The sequence below is a fragment of the Panicum virgatum genome, chromosome 5K (genome assembly GCF_016808335.1).
Source record: "Panicum virgatum strain AP13 chromosome 5K, P.virgatum_v5, whole genome shotgun sequence".
NCBI classification, from domain to species: domain Eukaryota; kingdom Viridiplantae; phylum Streptophyta; class Magnoliopsida; order Poales; family Poaceae; genus Panicum; species Panicum virgatum.
The window spans coordinates 15,761,701-15,783,554 of NC_053140.1; the positions used below are offsets into that span (position 1 = coordinate 15,761,701).

Consider the following 21,854-nt stretch of genomic DNA (forward strand, 5'->3'; position numbering starts at 1 on the left):
CGGCAACACCTCCGGTTTTTTTCCCCTTCTAAACCCTGCAAGCGAGGTCCGAGGTCAACGCATCATCCATTGTTTTCCGGGAGGATCCTCTGCAGTACTTCAGAGTGACTTTGGGTCACTGACGTGTGGGTGACCATGAAGTACTGCATAGGAATCACTTCTATTCTTTTCTGATCCCCGCTGTTGTTCGTCTCGATGATGCCTGCTGGCTACCAACTGGGCTAGGTAGGTGGGCAACTGTAGTGCTGTTGGCACGGAAATTTCAGCATCAACTTAATTTCAAAAAAAAAAATCAACATCATCTCATCGTGATACCTTCTCCATCGGAGTCGATAGTAAGCTGACACATCCTAGTAAAGCTCTAGATTATTGCAGTGCCATAACGATCATGCAAAGCTGCATTCTAAAACGAGCCCAAAATGGCTACTGTTGATACAGCCCACTTACTAATCGAGGCCAATAAACATGATGCGATCAGGTGAAAAACCCTAATGCTCATCGTGCTCCAAGGCTGATTACATGCATGTCCCGGAGCTTTATAAATAGCTTAGCTCCATTTGCAAACACATACAGGCATATTAGTCGGATAGCCCCAAAGGCTTCTGCGTGCATACACTACTAAACTTTGCAGCTTATGCCATATGTACAATACTGGGAGGATAAACAGGAGATGCCACTACTGTGAGGGGCTCCAGTCCTCAGGCAGACTTGGCGAAGCCGATCCTGTTCTCGCCGAAGTCGAAAACGGTGTGGTACGCGCCCATGAAAACATCCCCAAGGATCCTGAACGTTTTATGAGGCGATGTTAGATTTGCAGGTTTGCTTCTATCTAGAGCAATACAGCAACTGAAGAATGTGGATTGGTGCCAGTTATGTAAATACTACTGTTGGTCAGCAATTAGCGTACCAGAGTGGACCACGAGGAGGCGGTACGTCGAATGCCATGAACCCACTGATACACATGGTTTGACCTGCTTGCTCCAGCTTCACAACGTACTGCAGCACAATGGCCATAAGGTTAGATAGCTCTCATATGGTAAAAAGGCATAAGAAAAAAACAATAATGACAAATATCATGTAAGGTGGTGTTGTGGAATAGAATGAGAGCTATGCTAAACCTCCATAGCTCTAGGATGGATTGAACTTCATTGCTATTTGGTTAGTTACTTGGTTAGATACACTTCCCAACTGAAGTTATGTTATGACTGTTTGACTTTGTTGGAATCAAATTTGTCAATTATTAAGCATTGCAAAGAACTACAACAAGAAGTTTGTCCCCAAACAAAATCTGCAGTAAAGCAGTCTTTAGAACTTAACCATGGAAACGAGATTACATTTCCCCTCAATCAAAGCTTCACTATTAATTCCAAGACTGAAGAAAATGTAACTAGGAATTTACCTGCTCTGGTGTTAAGGTGAAGGTCTTGTTTGCTATGGTGAATGCAAGGTTTGGCATCTTTGAGATCTGATGGCAGTCGACAGTTGATTCACCATTGGGGCTGGGGAGGCGCTCACAGAGCTGCAATCCACATTGGAATTGGAAAAGTTGTCATGTTGTCCACCACAGTTCAACCACAAAAGGGTAGATGTAACCTAACGAAGGTAGTAGCCCAACCTGATTCGCATAGTTCAAAATGAGCTCTTTCGTCTTGTTTTCTCGGAGTTGATTCTGTATCCAGACAACAGCCATCTCACAAGCAGTACAGAAAAGATCAGAACCTTGCTTTTGTTTCTCGACAACTGATTCAATTGGGTTGCTGTGCAATGATTCATGAAAACAGAAAGCCTGTTATGAAAACGAAAATGACACATAGATACTACAGCAGGAATGATACTTTAATGTACAGTTTAGCTAACCTGACAGAATGAGTACCATCAAATACACAGAGACCGATCTGAGTGCAGACCTTTTGTGGACTAGTCTGTTCATTCACAAAATGTTTTGTAATCAGACTATGCAAGTTGCAAGTTCAATGTACAAAACACGTGCATCACAATGAAAACTCATATGGCAGAGGGGAAAGCAGCAAACACCAAACCTGCGCTATGAGCAACTCAAGGATCATCTCTCCATACTCTCTCACCACTTCTTTGCATTCTGTACTGATGACTCCCTCAGCTCCAATTGCATGATTGACTTGAGCCACTATGGTCTGGAAGCAGAACAATATGCAAAATAACACAACTAATCCAAAACATTTTAAGTGTGCATCCTACACTAAGGGATTCAGGAACACACACAGTTGGGCCAGCAAGAAGTGAAGTCCCTGAGTCCACAATAGCAGCACAACCACCAGCACAGTAACCTGTTGAGTGGCCGCCGATCAGAAGATCCCCCATGTCAAACTGCCAGTAGCCTTTGCGAGTAACAGGGACATATGTGTGGCTTCCCTTGTAGTGCTTTGGGTCAACACCGCCAAAGACAAGTTCACCTCCAGCAGATGCATCAGGATCACGGTTAAGCCAGAACGAGAAAACATCCTTTTCGACCAGCTTTTGTTCTTTCATGCTCTGCCTATTTAATTGCATAAAACAGAGAAATCGTTAAACTGAAAAAGGCTCAGGTTTCGAGATGTGTGACTTGATTTAAGAATGGATTGAATACGTACCAAATTGGAGGTGCTCCTCCCACAGAAATTTCAGGAAATCCGAGGCCAAGAATTCCGTCAAACTTTCCAATGATAAAGGTAGGGCTGGTTTCACGGGTAGTCTCAATGAACTTCTGAAAGTATAATGGTACTATAGTGTTAGTAACTATGCTTGAACTTTCTGTTGAGGCATAAGTTTTACTGCTTAACATTTCACCTGATTTTTTACAATAAGGCTGCCGACCAACACATTGTCTTCACTGAAGAAGCCAGCAATTTGCCCAGAACCATATGTTATTGTGCAAGTTTCCCCTGTACAGTTTGAATGACATGTGAGTGTTTACCAGCCAGGTTTTTAACTTACCAAAGGAAAATCAATTACAGAAACAGCAGATTCTTTCATACCGTTCTTTTTGTAAGTGTTCGACTTGGCTGACCTGTATCTGTGGTGTAAGTAGCATGCTATCTGGAATGTGGGGACATATAAATATCAAATTTATTGCATCTTACTTGTGTTAAAACATGCACCTGCATATCAAAAATTTCAGACAATGAACATACCGAGAAATAGCATTTCGAGGAGGGAATCCACAAGTTAGAGCTTCCAGTGTCAAATATCACAGTGAAGTTCTGTGGTGGCGTGCCAATGCCAATCTCTCCAAAGTATTGAGTGTCCAGGTAGTTGTCCAAAGGAACTATGTCATCGCTTGAGGCGCCGAGAGACTGGTGAGAACCATAGAACCTTCTCCGAAGGCGACTCTCATGCCTAGCTAATTTCGCAGCTGTCAAAGCTCCCTTGTCCAGTCTCTTCTTGTTGAGGTTGATTCTTAGCAGCCCATCGGAGGATGCATGAAGCAGCAAGGCACATGACAGGACCCAAAAACAAGTGAGCAACAGAAGATGCTTCTGCCCCATGGTCCCTGAACTCCCTGAGAAAATTAGCCCCAATCAGGAAACAATTGGTATGCAAATCACCTATGGATCTAATACTAGCTTGTTCCATGGACCCCAACTTAAACGAGTATAGAGATTCCCTTGAAGGATTATTCCTTTTTTGTGTGTGTTGAAAGTTCTTGGTGTTGTGATTTGTGAAGATAATATTGTTCAAAATCAAAAGATGAGATCTAGTATCTTATGATAGGAAATGAAGTTGATCATTCCTGAGTAAAGGGTTCTTTTTTCCTATTCATGCGAGAACTGCACTTCCTGGAAAAAAAAAAGAAAACTGTGGAATTCCTTTTGCTCCAAAGAGAACCTAAGAAGCTCTGTCGAAATCCTGGGAAAACATAACTATCGGTTCACATGAATCCTGCTATTCTGTTATCTAGTAACTATGGAATCATGAAATCGAAGTTGCGAGGATCCTTCTTGGCAATTGCCAGTACATCAAGAAAGGCACCAATCAGGAACATGAAAGAAGAAATCACAACAGAAATATGCAGGGGTGCCTAGTGCCTGCTAATCCGTAACAGGAACTCGATTGAGAGCACCGATGTCTGGACAGCAGAGTGAGGAAAGTAAACAGGAAGCAAGCAAGAACGCGACCGTACCTTGCTTCCGCCGTGTGCTTCCCGGACTGCAGAGAAGGGGAAAGCTAGTGGAGAGCTCGAGGGGAAAGAGTGGAAGATAAATGGACACACACCAATCGGATGAAGCCGTCAGTCCTGTGGCACTGTCTAGACGCCAACCGTCAAAGCGCAATGAATGTGCGTACTGCGTGCTGGTGGTACTTCAATGACAAGTGGGACCACAGGCATGCTGCCCTACATGTCAATGGTAGAATTATTTACTGCGAAGTAAAAAAAAGGTGCTTCTTATTCTCTTTAGGCCGGCTCTTCTGGAGAACAAAATAAAGTGATAGATAAAAGATGGAGGCTGTTGAACGGTGTTAAGAAAATCAAAAGCTGAAAGCAACAGGTCGGTGACTTTGGTGGTAGCTGCTGTGTTCGATGTGGAGATATTTGTTTCAGCTCGATGCTGCGCAACTGCTGCAGTGGTTGGCCATTAACCCAGATAGGCCAAGAAAGAATGGTCATGTTTGGTTTGTGCAACCCTAAAAATTGTAACAATTTTGATTAATAATTAGGGTACTAAATAATAACATTTTACAAAACTAATTTTAGAACATCTGCGTTAGGAATCTCGAAGAATCTAATGAGTTTTTTGACCACGTGATTTGAGAATGATTACTGTAGCATCACTGTAGCCAATCATCGATTAATTACCGTCATTTGATTCGTCGCGAAAAGTTACATCCATCTCTAAAAAAATTTTACAAATAGATTTCATTTAGTACTCTATGCATATAAAAAAATTCATGCCAGAAAGTAAGAGAGAGAAACCAAACGGAGGCAATATGCCACCAATTCCTCCTCGGTGGCATCTTCAGATCTCTCCCTGTTGGCTGTTGCTCAGTTTGGAACAGCAAAAGAATCAACCCTGCAAAAATCAAATCACATGTAGGCTCACAAGTTGCGCAAATTCTGTCATTTTGCCTCGGAATTGTTGTATTTGCCGTTTGTGTACGTATCTGTTGAAATACTATTCTAGAATTGATGGTTTAGCCCTTTTTCTGTACTGCAAGTTCAGGATGAATTCCTCGTCCTAGAGATTTGCTTTTGGAGCTGGAGGCTGTCGAAATCGGTGAAGGGGATGAAAGTATGAAACCGGCTAGCCGGATTCTTCCGTTCCGCTGCCGTTTGCAGCTGAGGGCGCCGACAAATGCCACCAACAGTACAAGTGTACAACACTCCAACAGCGAGCAGACCGCAGGCATGCTGCATCTGACGAGTGACACTTGACACTGATACTCACCGGCGCGCACGCGCTTCACGTGTACTCCTATGCGTGGCACAAATACATTTATTGAAAATTCAAAAAAAAATAAGTTCAAATACATCTCAAACAGTTTTAAAATGCATAATGTCCAAGTTCTATGTGCACGAAAAATCCCAAGTTGAAATTTGATCATTAGGAAGAACTGATATGCATAAAGCGCTCATAAGACACTGATCCTTTTTCAATAACAAACTTAGATACTTCTTTCAAAATATATAACAAACTTGATATCGATCATGGATTTAGCTGCACCCATAAAGCGCTTCAAATTTGCAGGAAACCATTGGTATGTTTTTACACAAAATATCGTTTTTTTAATGCTTAAATCATTTTCACCAGAGATGTGCCACTCGCTCTCCCCGGCAGAGCAAAAACGTTTTCTAGAAAACATCTTTGTGTAAATATAAAGAACTGCGACTTTGGTCTTTGGCACGAAGCAACCAAGTAATCCACTGCCATTTTGATGTATTTGACGATCAATATGATCGGTAACCAGAAATCAGCCTACAGCAGCTGTAAATCACCTTACATTCAGATTATTCTCAGCTTACAGCAGAAAAGGAAAATAAGAGGGAAGAAGACATGCCAGGCATTATTGTTACATACACTGAACGCCAAATACAACACATGTCAGTTCCTGAAGGTACACTACATTCATCAACTGGCTTGTCTATGCCATGGGAGAGACATCACGATGAGGCGCTGGCTGCATTGACCCGACCCACACTTAAGTAGTCAGCCACAGCATCTTCGGGTGGACTGCTGCCTGGCTAGAAGGTCATCACTCCTATTCTTGCTGCAACCATAATCATTGAAAATGCATCAGATGACAGAGGTTATGGAATCAGATTAGGAATGAAGAAACATTAGGTAATTGACAAATACTGTGACCATCAACCAAAAGTTAGTTTCTCAACATGGTGGCAGTAACCACCAGAGTGAAATAATACAACTGTAGATGTCAGAATGTAAGGTAAGCAATAAAGGAAACCCAGACAATCAACATCCATCAATGTGTGAAATGTGAGCATGTATGGACCATGCTTTTCAGTTACGCAGCTCTTGAGCCTGACGATATATTGGGAAGCCTGTGGACCAATGTTGAATGAAATCTAAGACTAATGTGCATCTAGCCGCACGTGCAATATGAATAATATATTGCTGCCATTAGGCATTAGTGTGTGCTCCCAGTGATGGATAGTGGAAACCAATCGAACCTGGAAGGTGTAAAGGAGCAATATGAAAAAGTTCAATATCTACAGGAACAATGATCTGATTTCCACAGGAACAACTCTGCTTGTTAAGAGTGCAGAACGTATCTAGTCATGATCATGATACCCTTATCCTTGTATTGCTAGTACTCAATTTCACATTGTCATTCTTTTAAGTTTGGTTTTCAATTTATCGCCTGACATGGATAATCCATTAGGCCATTTAAGATAGGATGGGAGTCAAAAACCCTTTTCAACAGGAGGTTCCAACTTTGAACCTTCCAGCCTTTTCAACATAGTGGGAAACAATAAAACGCTGTCTTTTCTGAATGCAACTCCATATTCTCTAGTAGCAAAGTTGCTCACTTAATGTGGTAATCATTCCACAAATTTAGCTTTTGTAGGATACTTGGTCTCAGAAACCGCAAATCAGAAGCCTTGACATATGGCATATTGGCATATAGGCAATATCTAAACTCATTCACAAAATCCTAAAGCTTTAATACAATAGGACTTTATGCTAGTCAACATGAACAAAAAACACAAACACGAATCTTGGACAAACCAACATCTATATCCTTCATGGCATGCAAAAATTGATGTCTATATCAGTATATCCCAAACAGCTTAGTAATTGTGGACATTATAAACATCCTTTCATGTAACATAAAAATGTTGTTTAACGACAATCCTGAACTACACAAGTGCCCAATAAGATAAATTAAAAACAAAATCTCCACAGCACTGACCTAACCAGCATGCATTGCACTATCGGAAAAGCAAGATGTCAGCAGTCACATGCAGCTGCTTCTGATATCCAAAAATGGATAATCAATAACATCAGTAATGAAACCAGAGGCAGAGCTCCTCATACAGCAGGGTGGGGCAGCTGCTCCATCTACCAGCGGAGCAGAGATCCCCTCACCCATGTTGTTCTTGGCGACCAGAGTGGATGGATTCGGAGGTAAGAGCTGCGTACTTGCGTCGAGGAATCCTTGATGGCTGGAGGACGAAGTAGGAGGAATCTTTGGGTGGATTTGCACCAACAGCCCATTTAATTTTTGGCCCAGCGCAGGATATAGCCTGAAGGGTGCCTCTCAAAAGACCATGCATGTCTATGCTGCCGCAAGTTGAGCCCCTCGACCGATGCTGACTCCGTGAGATGTGGCTGCCGCGACACTGGGCTAGGCCTGCTGCTGCTTCCCCAGTGCCGGCTCTCTACCCTGTGATTCGCAATTTCATTGAGAGCGAGGTGGGAGATTAAGCGAGCTGCTGGGCACGACTGCAGTACTGAAGTGGCCCCGATGCTATAGCAGCAGCTAGTGCCAAGGAGCAATAGCCGGTCCGTTTGGTGATGATGTTGAGTTTCAAAGGTTAGCAAAAAAAAAAGGATTTCTGCATAACAAATTCATCCATTTATCTCAGAGGAAGCAGTTGAGTCAGTGGTTGCATATCTATTTTTGAAGCCATTCCCATTCCATGGCCCTTGTTCTCAGGTTGCTGGGTCTGTCAGATGAACTTCTGAATGATTTCATTAGCCTCTGATTTACTGGCTGTATGGCTGCTAATTCTGTCAACTCCATTCTATTTGTTACATCAGAATGGACAGATTCCTGCAATCCTACTATCTATCTTTGCTACCTTTATATTCAGATACTGAGGAGCAACAGCTGATTGCTAGACTTTGCTAGCTGTTTATTGAGATGTACCATGTTAAACTTAAACCTTCAAATCTATCATTTGTTACTGTTTGTGCTTCTTTTTGTTGTGATTTCAATACAAAATTTGCATGTGAATGCCATTGGTTTTGAGTTCGTGTTGTGTTTATCATGTCAGTCTACCCCACCTAAAATTTTGGGCGAGCTACGCCACTGAATGCAACCATTCTATTGCAGTACAAGTAAGAATAGATCTAAATTTCTGGGGAAAATACTCCCTTGTCTTAGGCAGTTCAAGCTATTGGCTATAATTTTTCATCACAAGCTAAAAGATTTAAAAAAAATGTCACTATGCTTATGTAAACTTTGTGGTTTCTGTAAACACTAACTGTTGGACAAAAAATTAGAGAGATACTGCAAATATTTTGATTTCAAGTTGTAATAAGGTTATAAGGGAACTAAATGGGAAGGCAGACAACTCAAACGTACTCAGCATGGCAGCACACCATCATAATAATGAGACAATTTGCCAGCAACTCTTTGGTACTTTTTTACTTATTGGAAGAGTACTGTATCACAAAAGTAGGCTAGGACTTCAAGCATTCATATAACCATTTTCTGCCACTGTTCAAGTAAATAACATTTCAGAGTTCATTGGCAGATATACTGTGAGTCCTGATGAATGCCGCAAGTATGCACATGGCAAATTTCATGTATGATGTAAAAATAAAAAAGAAGGAAAACTTTGCAAGGATCTGAAAAGTCGGATTTCAAATTATGTAGGTAGGGAACATCCTCAACACAAACTTGTGCAAGCAAACAGCTTGAAAACAGACCGCATATAAAGGGAAAAGGTCCCATTGTTGGATGCTACAGATGTGTTGACATGGCTACATCCATTCTCTTTTTCGGGGGATGGTCAAAACAGATTCAAATGTTGGTACCTACTGTTCATGTAATTTATTTCAGATTCACTTTCCAGTATGCATTCTTTGTTTAGTGTTTCACAAAACAATATGCACCAGTAACTATGCACTAATCATCAACACTAGCTATATTGAGTTTTACACTCTCAAAACAGTACTGATGCATATGAACTTAATATGTTGCTATAAACATGCGTTCTCAAGGACTGAATCCACTGTGTTGCTAGTTCTAACCAACAGTATATTAACAAGGGCAATCATTTATAGCGGAATGCAAGCCAACCAACAAAGAAAATTCAGTAATTAAGCATGCAGTAATTTCAGCTAAGAGAGGTACCTTCTCTGAAGGCCGCAACTTGCAGCTGGTGAACCCTTCAGAAACAAGTTTATTGATAGCATCTCTTAGTCTCTCGTAGTCCTCCCTGACATTGTAAACCTGGTGTGAGATCCTCACATACCCTGTCACTGGATCACCACTCTTGTCCTTTGCCATCTCTTGCCCTTCCACCCTTCTTGAATTATAGTATATTGGCACCTCCACCTGGAAATCCTTCCTCAACATAGTCCTCACTCTCATTGCATCATCATCACTCTCAACGCCAAGGCAACCTGGCAGCCCCACCATAACCATGCTCCCGCACAATTCTGGTGGCGAGCCAAGAAATGTCCCCCACGCCTCAGCAAGCATCCTACCCATCTCAATCACTTTCTCGTGGTTCCGACTGCGTATCCCCTCAATCCCTCCCTCAAATCGATTTACGAAATCGATAGCTTCAGACACAACAAGCTGGGCACTGTAATCCCGTGTCCCAATCCATCCACTCTCCATAGGCAACCCATTCCCATACTCATGCGAGACAACAGGGTGGTGAAGCTGGGAGGCTATCGGATCATCCTTGCGGGTGTGCAGAAAGGCAACGGCAGGGGGGCAGAAGAACCATTTATGAAGGTTGCTTGTGTAGAAATCGGCCCCAATGTCACGCACGTCCACAGGGACCTGGCCAATAGAGTGAGCTGCGTCAACAAACACCTTGTCGACGCCCTCCTCGCGGCAGATGGCAACGAGCTCCTTCACCGGGATGACAACACTGGGCATGGAGGTGATGTGGTCGATGACCGCGAGGCGGACCCTCCGCCCCCCTTCCTTGGCGACGGCGAGCGCGGCCCGGAACTCGGCAATAATCGCGTCGGCGGACGCGACGGGGAACGGGAGGGGCACCTCGACGACGGTGGCCCCCGCGCGCGCGACGTAGGCGTGGATGGACTTCTTGACGGCGCCGTAGGCGTAGTGGAGCATGAGGACGGCGTCCCCGCGGGCGAAGTGGCCCTCGGCGAAGCTCCAGGCGGCGTGCTGCAGGACGATGGCGGCGGCGGTGGTGGCGTTGTCGACGAGGGAGACCTCGGAGACGTCGCCGGCGCCGACGAGGCCGGCGACGGCGGCGCGCGAGCGGAGCAGCCCCTGCTGGAGGCCGTGGAAGTAGAAGGCGTCGGGCTGCGCGAGGAAGATGCCCTGCCAGCGGGCCTGCGCGGCGAGGACCGAGGCCGGGCAGCAGCCGAAGCTGCCGTTGTTGACGCGCGCGACGGCGGCGTCGTGGTGCGCGAACTCGGCGCGGATCTCGGCCGCCGAGATCACCGCCCGGGGGCGCTTCGCCGGGGGCGGGGCGTTGCCGTTGCCGTGGCCGTGGCCGTTCGCCGCCGGGGCCGTGGCCGCGTCGTCCGGGGGCGGGTCCGACGCCATCGCCGCCGCGCTAGGGTTGGTTGGCCCGGATGGGGAAGAGAGAGAGGGAGGGAGAATCGGGAGTGAGTCATAGGTAGGAGAGAGATTGTGCGTGTGCTGTGCTGGGTTGGCGCGGGCTGCAACGGGCCCTCCGCGGGCCGGCCGGCCGGCCGGCTTCGTCCGACGTTAGCGGCTTTTTTACCCGCTATGTCGGCCCCACGGGCCCAAGGATACGGTCGGAACTCGCGGAAGGCCGGTTCGTCGTCGCTCGACGACGGCGGAAATCCTATACCAAAAATTTTTCTCCACCTTCCACTATTTAAGATTCGTACAAAAATTTCTCATTCATTAGCCGTGTTTGGTTTCTATAGTGATTTTTACGCCCATATTTTCCGAGAAAAAAATCTCGTATGCATGAAGTACTAAATAAATTCTATTTGCAAATTTTTTTTAGGAATGAGTGTAACTTTTCGAGACGAATCTAGTAACGGTAATTAATTGATCATTGCTACAGTGATGCTACAGTAACTATTTTTTAATCGCAAGGTCAAATGCTTTATTAGATTCGTCTCGCGATTTACACAGGGATTGTGGAAGTGGTTTTGTAATTAAATTTTATTTAATACTCTAAATTAGTGGTCAAAGAATCAAAAAAATTTTGCGAAAACTTTTACACGGCCAACCAAACATGGCCATTAGATCTCAAGAGTCCTAACCTTCTTCCTCCTCCTTCCTCCTTTCTCATGCGCTGCCGCAGCCGCCCCACTCGCCGGTGCGCGCTGCATGCTGTCGTGCCGCACCTGCTGCTGCTGTTGCAGCATCGCTGCTGCTAGTGCGCTGCTGCTTTGCCGCCGCTGCCGCCTCTGCTCCCGTCGGTGCCGGAGAAGAAGATGATTGAAAAAAATGTTGATTCAGATTTTGGTTTGTTAAATCTATTTATTTGAAATGTTGAAATAGTCTGTAAAAAATGTTGAATCTACTATTTTCAAATGTTGAATTATTTTTTCAAAATATTGAAGCTAAATTGGGTCTAATGAGCTTTATATATGCATAGCTTATACATCTTCCAGAAGTTATATAGGAGCCCTCCGATGACGGTGGACTCGCGCCCAAAAAACCTATATATCTTCCACAACAAACTTTATTAGATATCTTCTACTGTTTAAAATGTGTGCTAACCAGTATAAACGGACATGATCAAACTAGGTGGGAGGTGCGCGGTGCTTGCGCACCCAACTTGCTGTGAGATAGAGGTGGACAAGTGTCCAAATATGATCGGCTAACGTGGAAGCAGAAGTTGGATGGATTCCTTTGGATCTTATACTTCCCTTTTAATTTTCTTTCAAACTGTGAAAAAAAATTCGAATCCGTTTGCACCATAATATTATTTAGAATTTATACAACAAAATAAAATCCAACATGAATATATTTTATCATTTCAATATTATTTTCAAAAATCAATATTTGTAATGAACTGTTTCAACAATTTGAATATAAATGTTCAACAATATTTATATATTGATTCCACATTTCCATATAAAATGTTGAATTAGTTTAGTCGAATTGTTGAACTAAGTTTTCAATATGGTGACCGTAGTAGTTTCAAATGTTGATCGGTTTGCATTTTGAATACACTATGTTGGGGTATCTTTAGCAAAAGAAATAATTTGACGCGTCATATTATAAAAAAGGTAGAAACTCACCTGCCACCTCCCTTGTCTGTATCCACATGCACTTTGTGCTGGTGCCGTCGGCTGCTTGTGCGTTGGGCCATTGGTAGACAGCACGTAACGAGTTGCTTGAGCGACCGGACCGAGCCGGACCGCCAGTGCTATTCCTTTCGGCGCGTACCCTAAAAAAAAGAATCTTTTCAGCGCGTCAGCGTGAGCCCGGCCCGGCCCTGCTTACGTGGATGGGTGCGGCCGTGGGCCCCGCTGCCTCCTCCCCCCAATACGACCGAACGGGCAATTTTTGGGTAGTACTGTAGTAGTATAGGTCCAATTGGTTGTCTTCCAACGCGAGCCAGGCTCGCACCAGGGAGCCAGCTTGGTTGCTTGTGCGTATGTAGCATGGTCGAGTATGAAGCTGATTGGTTGCTTGCCTGGGTGCATAAACTGTTTTTGCGCTCTCTGCTCGTAGCTCCCACGTGCATGCAACTCGCACCCGCCCAGCCAGGCTCCCATGAAACGGCTGATTTGGGGTCGGAGGCTGGGTTTAGTGTGGGAAAAGGTTTGGATTTTGGTACTGTAGTATTTTTTTTATTTGACAAATAATATTCAATCAAAGACTAATTAGGATTAAATGTTTCATCTCTTGATAATCAGTTAGACTGTGTAATTAGTTATTTTTTTCAACTGTATTTAATGTTCCGTGTATGTGTCCAAACATTCGATATGACGAATACTGTAGAAATTTTTTTAGAAACTAAACAAGGCCTGATTGGTTCGCCGCCACCGTAAACAGGCTCGTAGCAGTCATCCAAGCCCCGGCTGGCCAGGATGATCGGATGCAGTGTTGGTTTTTTTTCGAGATTACACAGTACAACTAAGACACTCATAACACACGCGCACTTACACTCTTATGAACACACGTACGTAAATCCTACCACTATGAGCATCTTCGAAGGCTGAGCCGTCAAATTCTCGAGATTGACGAAGTTACCACATGCGCCTTGCTGTCGATGGGAACGTCGGCTACTACTGAATGCACAAAACCATTAAATCCCAGAATATTCACTTTCATGGGGAGTCGAATCCAGGACGTTCTATCAAAGCTCTTGTGACTAGTAGACTACAGTCGCTTTCACTGCAACGTTGGTTAGTTTGGTTGCCATTTCCAAGAAACCAGGCTGGTTAGAGACGATGATTGCTTGCCTAGCCCAACAAGCATCTCGCACTTTTTTTTCACCCGTGCGCGTTCACGAGTGCCCTCACCCATGCACCGCGCGAGCCTGGCTCAGGGAAACGAGCAAAGGCCGTGTTTGGATGGATGGATGAAAACATTTGCACAAAAAGACGAATGTATGCATGAAGTACTAAACAAAGTTTATTTGCAAAACCTTTTTAGGAATGAGTGTAACTTTTCGAGACGAATCTAATGAGCCAAGTTTCATCATTATTGGCTACAGTGATGCTACAGTAACCGCGCTCAATCATCCTCTAATCATGCGGTCAAAGACCTCGTTAGCTAGAGCAACTGCTACAGTACCACAGTTGTGGAAGTAATTTTGTAATTAGACTTTATTTAATACCCCTAATTAGTAGTTAAAGTATCGTTTCTCTCTCATCAAAATTTTTCCACACTCCAACCAAACATGGCCAAATTCTCCGTATCACGGGAGCCAGTTTGGTGGAAGTTTTTTTCACCTGCCGGGCCAGGCCCAATGCCTGCTCCGGGCAACCAATCAGTTCCCCACTGCATCTGACGGGCCTGGTTGGCGGAAACGCAGGCAACCAATCAGCCCCTTGAGCTTCTCCCGCGGGCCTGGCTGGGAGCGGAAAAGCTATGTGTCGTTCGCGCTACAAATTTTACATCCATCGCCTGAAAGAGTGTGTCCACTGTTGGGCTGTTTTAGGCCCAATAATATTTTCCTCAAATCAGCCTCCTATGCATAGGTATGATGATTATGCTAGCTGCGGCAGCATGTTCCAGACAAATTTATTGCATGTGATAGCGACGCGTATGTATATGATAGCGACGTGCATGTGATAGCAGATGCATGTGATTTCTTACACATACATCCCGCATGCATACTGCAACATGGCAGGCTTGCTCCATTGTAATTATTTTATTCTTTTTTCTTCTTTGTTTTTCTTCTTATATTTCTTTGCTTGCATCTTTCAATTTTCTTTTTGCGGCAAGCACCAACGCTAGCCATTCACGTTATTATTATTTTTCTTTACCATGCTCTAATTTTCTGTCACACCCGGTTTATAAAGGAAACCGAATGCATTCTCATATGTGCGTCAGGATCAGTTTACACACATACGATAGACAATAAAACGAATATCATAACAATGTCATAACAAAAGAGAGTATTAAAGACTTTATTATATAACCGAATGTCTTAATCTTAAGCGAATAAATAGCGTCTCAGAGTAACAGCGGAATCTTCAAGCACAGGCAGTCGACTGGGAGACATACGCCTAGAAATCTTCGAAGTCTTCTGGATACTCCGGGCAATCGTTATGTTGGTCTGAATAGCGTTATGCAAGGGTGAGTACACTTTTGGTTGGTAGTCAACAAGTGGCAAGAAAACATCTATATATTACATGCATGGCTGAAACAAGGAATAGCTGACATGGTTTAACTGCGACAAGCACTTTTAATTGGTCAAGTTTTATTAGCAAGCATTAGCTACATGTAAGTTTATACCATTAACACATAAATAAGCATATGAAGTAACCATCATCAACATCATAAATAAAGCATCGATTTAGATCATCTTCAAGTTTAATTATCATGTGAGGGTCCAAGCCGCTCTTGACCGTGAGCACGGCTAACCGGTTAGTTTTCACTTTGCAGAGGTTGTACACTTTCACCACAATTCGCGTGAAAGTCTCGAAGAACTTTGAACCCAACAACGCATGTGTTGATCAGACACAATATCACACTTCCAAGGTATGGTTGCATAGGGACGCTACGAGGCCTTTACAAAGATTCTCTAACAAATGACAACCCGCTAAGGTTTCGAGTCAAAGCAGAGCATAACCCTCCCTAATGGTCAGCTCCTTAGCAAAGACTGCTACCCAAAGAGGACCGAGCTATACCCCATCGATGCAGCCCCTCTTGCGCTTTCGGTAAGGCTGTCACAAGCTAGAGTTTCTAATTAATCAGCCAAGATCAGAGCCATGTAGTATTGTGGTTGTACTGTTTTCCTGGGTGGTTCTCCATGTTCCGATTAATCATATGATCTTGCTTAACAACATTAACCATAGAACATGAAGTAACATGTGTAGCATTTGTATCAAGTATCTCTAACCATGATCTATGTATAAGCAACTAGCAATACTACACAACTTAATTAAAGAACCCGGTTTGATCAAGGCATGGATAAACAATCTAGGTAAAATCCTTAATTAGATTCGCATCATATTATAGACACATGCATGCAATAAAGTAAATGTAAATAAATTGTAAATTATTTGGGACAAAAGTATGATCAAGGGGCCACTTGCCTTCCTCGAACTATTGTTGCTGACCAACGTCTTCAAAGCCTTGCTCTTGCTGACCCTCGAACGGTGTGTCGTCTTCGCAACACACGAGCACATACAAGCAAACACATGCAACAAATAAGAAACAGTACACCAAACAATATAAACAGTACAAAAAGAGGGTATAAAACTATTCTACATGTTGCAAGGATCGCGTGAGCACAAGAATCGTCGAAAACGGATTTAAAACGATGAAGTTATGATTAAAACAAGACTATAAGGGCTTGTTTGCAAAGGTTTTGAAATAACAGGGGCTAAAATGAAAAGAAAAGGACTATTTTGTAAACATCTCCCTACAGGCTTGGACGGTGGGTTTATTTTAGAAAACCAGAGGGGTTCTTTTGCAAAAAAGCCAAGGCTGACCGGTTTGACTCAGCTCAGATCTAATCTGGACCATCGGATCGAGATCGGGTGGCTAGGGTTTGATACCGGTTCAAGATCTAATCTGAGTCGTTGGTTTTGGATCTGGCGGCTGAGATCGGAAGGGGCGGATGGCGGCGGCGCAAGACGACAGCGGCGAGCAGAGCGGCGGCGGGCTTGCCGGCGTTGGCCATCCGGGCGGGGTTTTGGCTCGGGATCGAGTCGGGGAGCAAGAGCGCGAGACCGCGAACTCGTTTAGGGGCTCGAACGGGACACAGAGGCTGCGGAGGGCTCGCGCGGCGGCGAGAGGCGTCACATAGCTCCGGCGAGCTATTTCAAGCGCGAGATAGGAAAAGAGAGGGAGAGAAGGGGTCGGAGAGCATCCTCTCACCACAGCGAAGCTTCGGAGCGGCGATGTCGTCGAGGAGGCGGAGCGGAACGGCGTGACGGCGGCGGTGGCTCCCGAGCTCGAGCTTGCGGCAGCGCGAGCTAGGGTTTTGCGAAGGCAAAGGCGGCGGCTGCGGGTTCGGACAGGGGTTCAAGGGGGCAAGGCGGCAATTTTTATAGGGCCAAGAGGCCTGGGCGTGCAGGCTCGTGTAGACGCGGCAGCGCGGGGATCCTGGTCGGACTCGGCCGCGAGTCCTGCTCGAGCGCGAGCTCGGGGACGAGCCCGACATGCGGGGCCTGCCTGGCGGTGACCGCGAGAGGGGGAGGCGCAGGACGGGCCGAGCGCGGGACTGGGCCGGAGAAACAATAGGAAAACAGGCCGGCGGAGGAAGAACGGGGCGGCAGCGGGCTGCGGGGGAAAAAGGAGAAAAAGAGAAAGAAGATTGGGCAGGGCGGGTAAAAAGGGAGAGAGAGATGAAAGAATGGTTTTCCATTTTTCTTTAAACCTTGGTTCAAACAAATTCAAATTAAATTTGAATTCAAAGAATTCAAACTCAATCTAAACAACAGACAAATAAAAGATGCAAAGCGGCATGAATGCTCACAACCTATTTTCCTTATATTTATTTTAAGGCAAAATAAATTATTTAGTTCCCGATAAATGCTCTAAAATGAAAGATAAAGCAAATAAACCTTATCGGCCTATAACAAAACTAATCAAATTTGTTTGGGTTCCTGATTCAAATTTTAGGGTGTTACATTTTCTTCTTTCATATTTTTATTTATTTTTTTTATTTTTTTTCTTATACTTTCCTTTTCACTTATTTATCCCTTCCATTAGTTGCTTTGCTTTCTCCATTTTTTCTTTCCCTTCAGTTGTTATTTTATCTTTTCTCATTGACGTGATCTTCTTTCTTTCCTTTCTTTATTTTTTTGTTTCATCGTAACATTTCTTTTCTATTTCGTTTTTTCTTTTCTTGACATGGCTGGTTATTTTGTATTCTAATTTTTTTCTCAGTTTCATAAAATTAGTTCTAAATGTATAAATTTATTTCTTCGATTTTCTCTTTTTATATAATATAGATTTTGTGATTTATAACACTTGATACTTTTTCCTATTTTTTTATTTAACCTTTAATTTCATTTGTTTTTCTCGCATTCCCATTTAATAATTTATAATGTAATTATTTTACTTCCTAATCAATTCTGTTTTACATACTGGAGTTGTACTGATAATTGATGTTTTTTATCTAATATGATTTTCCTATTATATCTTATGGAATGTTTTTATTTTATTCTTTAATTTCTTATTCCTTTATTTTTAAATATTTTTTATATTCTTATGCTACTTTTTATTGTTCAAACTATCTATTAATCTTGTATTCTCTGTTCATGATATAGTTGTTCCAGCTGTATACTTTATTTGTTCACTTTAGAGATTAAATTGTTCAGCCATATTATTTCATTTGTTGTTGATATTTATTTTCTACTATTTAGTATATGCAATCAAATGTTCGTGATGCTTAATGTTTTGTTCGTTATACATTATTATTCGTTTGTTATGTTTATTTTTTTGTTTGTGTTGTTAAAATACTTGTTCCCAGTAGTTAAAACTAATTTTTTAGTACTAAAAAATATATATTTTAAAATATCATGTGAATATAGGCAAATGTGATCTTATTTTGAAGATCTTGTCATCAAAATGATAATGGTACAATCCAAATTTAATTTTGATGCTCGATTTAATTGTTATAATTTCTTTTGTTTTGGATTTACATGCATGGTGGTTGTCCTCTCCTGCATGCATGCACATAATCGCTTTCCTCTTTTATGCGTAGTATACATGTATGAGCACTTTATTGCTGGGCTGATGGTCAATCATGTGATGGTTAGAGGGTGCTAATATTAATTTAGCTTATTAGCCACAACAATTAATTTTGGCCCTCTCCTGCATGCATGCACATAATCGCTTTCCTCTTTTATGCCTAGTATACATGTATGAGCGCTTTATTGCTGGGCTGATGGTCAATCATGTGATGGTTAGAGGGTGCTAATATTAATTTAGCTTATTAGCCACAACAATTAATTTTGGCCCACATGGGAGGGCGCACCTCTTCGGGTGACGGTGTGAATATCTGTCACCTGAAGTGACATATAACCACTCCAGGCTGGGAGGTCTCCGCGGCATCTCTGGGGCCAGGCTCTACCCCTTGATCAGGTATCCAAACATAGGCACTCTGTATCGAGGGAGCCTGGTTCCTTCATATGCAGGGAACCAATCGGACCCATAGAAGGCGTCTCAAATCGTGCACAGTGGCAGCGAAATTTTCTAGTGGAGGTAACCGTTGTTTTCGCGGCACGGAGGCTGCTCCTCGCATCATCGTCATCCGGGTATAGATGGATGGTAGAGTTTGATAAGTTTTGTCAAACCGAGATGGCAAATTTAAGCCCGAAACAAGCAGAGGGTGCCGGATGTGAGAACCGCCCAATTTGATACTATTTTAAATGAATCGCCGGTCATTATCATCCAGATGAAAGTTAACACGTGCTGGCCGGAGAGCGTGCCACGTGTTATCCCACATCTAGAGACACGAATAACTGACACGTCATCCGTCTAAAATAACATCAAATCCGGTAGTCCCGGTATGTGCTCCAACATACGTCCAGGATCCAACATATGCACGTACCGTTTACAATCAGATATGTCGCCACAGAACCATAAAGAGCAGTTTTACATTACCAAGTTCAACATAAGTTTAATATAGGAGGGTTCAAACTAACTTCCATTACAAGCCTTGGGCTCACGAAATCCATATTAAACAGAAACTTAGAGTTTATTGAATTTACATGCTCCCACGGAGCTCAACTACGATATCAACATACTAAAATAATGATGTCTTGCACAAGGACACCACCACAACCACAACGACCTACTTCTCCCCCGCATTTGGATCAGCGGGGTAGAAGTGGCAGAACACCACTTCCGGCTCACCTGCAACTAGGTTTAGACAGTAACCTGAATACAAAAGTTACTCGCAAGACTTACGCGATTAAATAAACAAGGATCATACAATGGCTCAAATAAAAGTTTTAAGGTTGGTAGTTATTGCATAAGCATGAGCTATCTACACTATCACCTATCAGAATTAATTAAAATTGCCCAAACCCCCATTAAATTTTAGTTAGTTAAGAGTATAACATATGATGGGTCCCAGAGGTGCCATGAACCATTTCCAACTGAACCTAACTTTCTACGAAGAGTTCATGGGATAATGAGTTTGTTCATAACCGAGAGCGCGGCAATTCAAATTGATTAAAACTTTGTAATGGTGTACTACTTTACCCACACGACGCGAGAACCATGCGGCTCACCCAACCGATCACGTTGGGCAAGGGAGTACTCAAGTCAACCTTTCCCAACAAAGCTCAACCATTGAACTTCACACCTAGCTTACGCGGAGAGTTACTTAGGTCCACCGGGGGCACCCCTAATCCTCTCTACATAGCCCCTTGGCCACGTATCTAGAACTGCGCATCAATGGTCAAGTCAAAAAAGGTAATTGGCTCATCCGTACCATTATTTGGATATGTGGTAGCACGGAAAGTTGCTCAAAACCAACGTCATCCACGGACGGTCCTTAAACAATCAAAGCGGACTGTGCCTATGTGACTTCATTCTCTAGGCCCTACCATTCCGTTCGAACCTCGAGACTACCAGCCCAACCAAACCCCAGCCAAAACAGTGCGGTCAAGGATAGCCGGTAAGTGTGATGCTCCAAACCATTCCTGTCTAGCAAGCACTACAAATATTCTAAGCAGAGCTAAGCATCTAGTCAAGTTAAGTGATTAACTGACTAACTAGTGCCAAGAACAAGGATAACAGATCAAGGAAGAATAATGCATGCAAGTAGGTACGAGAATGCAATACATACATAATATATATAACCCCAACATTATCCGGTGAGATAACTAACTAACTCAAATTAAATAGGAGCAAAGAATCATACTTAGCTGCTTACCTTGGTTAGCTTCGGGCTCAGCCACGAACTGGACTCCGGGTTTAGGCTCAACGGACTCGGTGGGCTCCACGGGTTCAACCTCCGACGGTTCGGTCACTAAAATGCATGAAGTGATGCGTATGCATTAGTATGATGCGGTGAAATGAAAATGGCATGCTATGAATGAAACATGGATGAAACACTATGCAAAGGCACATGAACGCAACACATGCGATTATAACAAACAACACTAATGCATAATGATCCCAAAGTCAAGATAATAATTAAGAAACATGGCTTACACAGTAAGTATAAATCACAAATTAAATTGAGCATGCAGAGGACATTACAAGGAACTCATAAAAATTGGATATGCAGTAAAAGCATTTTCCTATAATTAATCATAAATATATTAATTTTCAGCTACTCTAAACAAGATAAATAAAAAAGGCATGCAAACTTAACTAAACAAATTCAAGAAAATTATCAAAGATACTAGGCATGAATATAAAGCTAACAAAACTAATTTTACCATTTTATCACTTTCCAGCAAAAAAATATACAATAAATAACATTATGGACAGCAAGCACAAAATTGAGATAAAACCTTAATAAACATGCGAGATTCATGCAAGAAAGTTGTACCACTGGAAAGAACATTTCACAAAGAACCCAATAAAGTTTAGTTTGGCATTTTTAGAGCAGTACCCAGATAACTAAGCATTTATCTCACTTTTGCAACATTAAATCGTAGATAAACCTATAGCAAGATAACAAGCAAAACAACATTTTTCATGAGTAGATCTAAGCAAAAGGAAGCCATCAAAATAGGTTTTACATTTTTTTTGGAGCTATACTTATATTACTATGATTTTTACAAACTCAAGCAGCACACAAGTACAACAAGTATTTTATATTAGCTTCCACTGTTCATCTTTTACCCACACAGAACCACGCA

The 21,854-nt window shown here is 42.9% G+C and overlaps 2 protein-coding genes across 3 annotated transcripts; both read right to left on the reverse strand.

The window, feature by feature from the left end:
• Nucleotides 1–354: 354 nt before the first annotated feature.
• LOC120706617 (aspartic proteinase-like) lies at nucleotides 355–4,294 on the reverse strand. The gene is made up of 12 exons (XM_039991304.1): nucleotides 4,139–4,294; nucleotides 3,150–3,517; nucleotides 2,994–3,054; nucleotides 2,806–2,900; nucleotides 2,610–2,722; nucleotides 2,242–2,515; nucleotides 2,040–2,153; nucleotides 1,858–1,922; nucleotides 1,616–1,757; nucleotides 1,400–1,519; nucleotides 908–996; nucleotides 355–783 (listed from the first exon to the last, which is right to left on the reverse strand). Exons 2-12 carry the CDS (start codon nucleotides 3,501–3,503, stop codon nucleotides 699–701), a joined length of 1,512 nt encoding a protein of 503 aa, XP_039847238.1. The 5' UTR covers nucleotides 3,504–3,517; nucleotides 4,139–4,294; the 3' UTR covers nucleotides 355–698.
• A 1,570-nt stretch (nucleotides 4,295–5,864) lies between these two features.
• LOC120706618 (putative L-cysteine desulfhydrase 1) lies at nucleotides 5,865–11,044 on the reverse strand. Of its 2 annotated transcripts, XR_005688374.1 has the most exons (3): nucleotides 9,559–11,044; nucleotides 7,617–7,860; nucleotides 5,865–6,222 (listed from the first exon to the last, which is right to left on the reverse strand). XR_005688374.1 is itself a non-coding variant. In XM_039991305.1 (2 exons), exons 1-2 carry the CDS (start codon nucleotides 10,957–10,959, stop codon nucleotides 6,214–6,216), a joined length of 1,410 nt encoding a protein of 469 aa, XP_039847239.1. In that variant the 5' UTR covers nucleotides 10,960–11,039; the 3' UTR covers nucleotides 5,865–6,213. The 2 variants fall into 2 exon arrangements, 1 of the variants encoding a protein (XP_039847239.1); XM_039991305.1 differs by lacking the exon at nucleotides 7,617–7,860 and having other exon boundaries at nucleotides 9,559–11,039.
• Nucleotides 11,045–21,854: the final 10,810 nt, after the last annotated feature.

Coding starts and splice junctions, on each gene's coding strand:
- LOC120706617 (XM_039991304.1), bottom strand. CDS start 3,503: ATGGGGCAGAAGCATCTTCTGTTGCTCACTTGTTTTTGGGTCCTGTCA. Junction 2,723..2,805: donor GCCTTATTGTAAAAAATCAG/GTGAAATGTTAA, acceptor TTATACTTTCAG/AAGTTCATTGAGACTACCCG. Junction 1,758..1,857: donor GATGGTACTCATTCTGTCAG/GTTAGCTAAACT, acceptor ATCATTGCACAG/CAACCCAATTGAATCAGTTG.
- LOC120706618 (XM_039991305.1), bottom strand. CDS start 10,959: ATGGCGTCGGACCCGCCCCCGGACGACGCGGCCACGGCCCCGGCGGCG.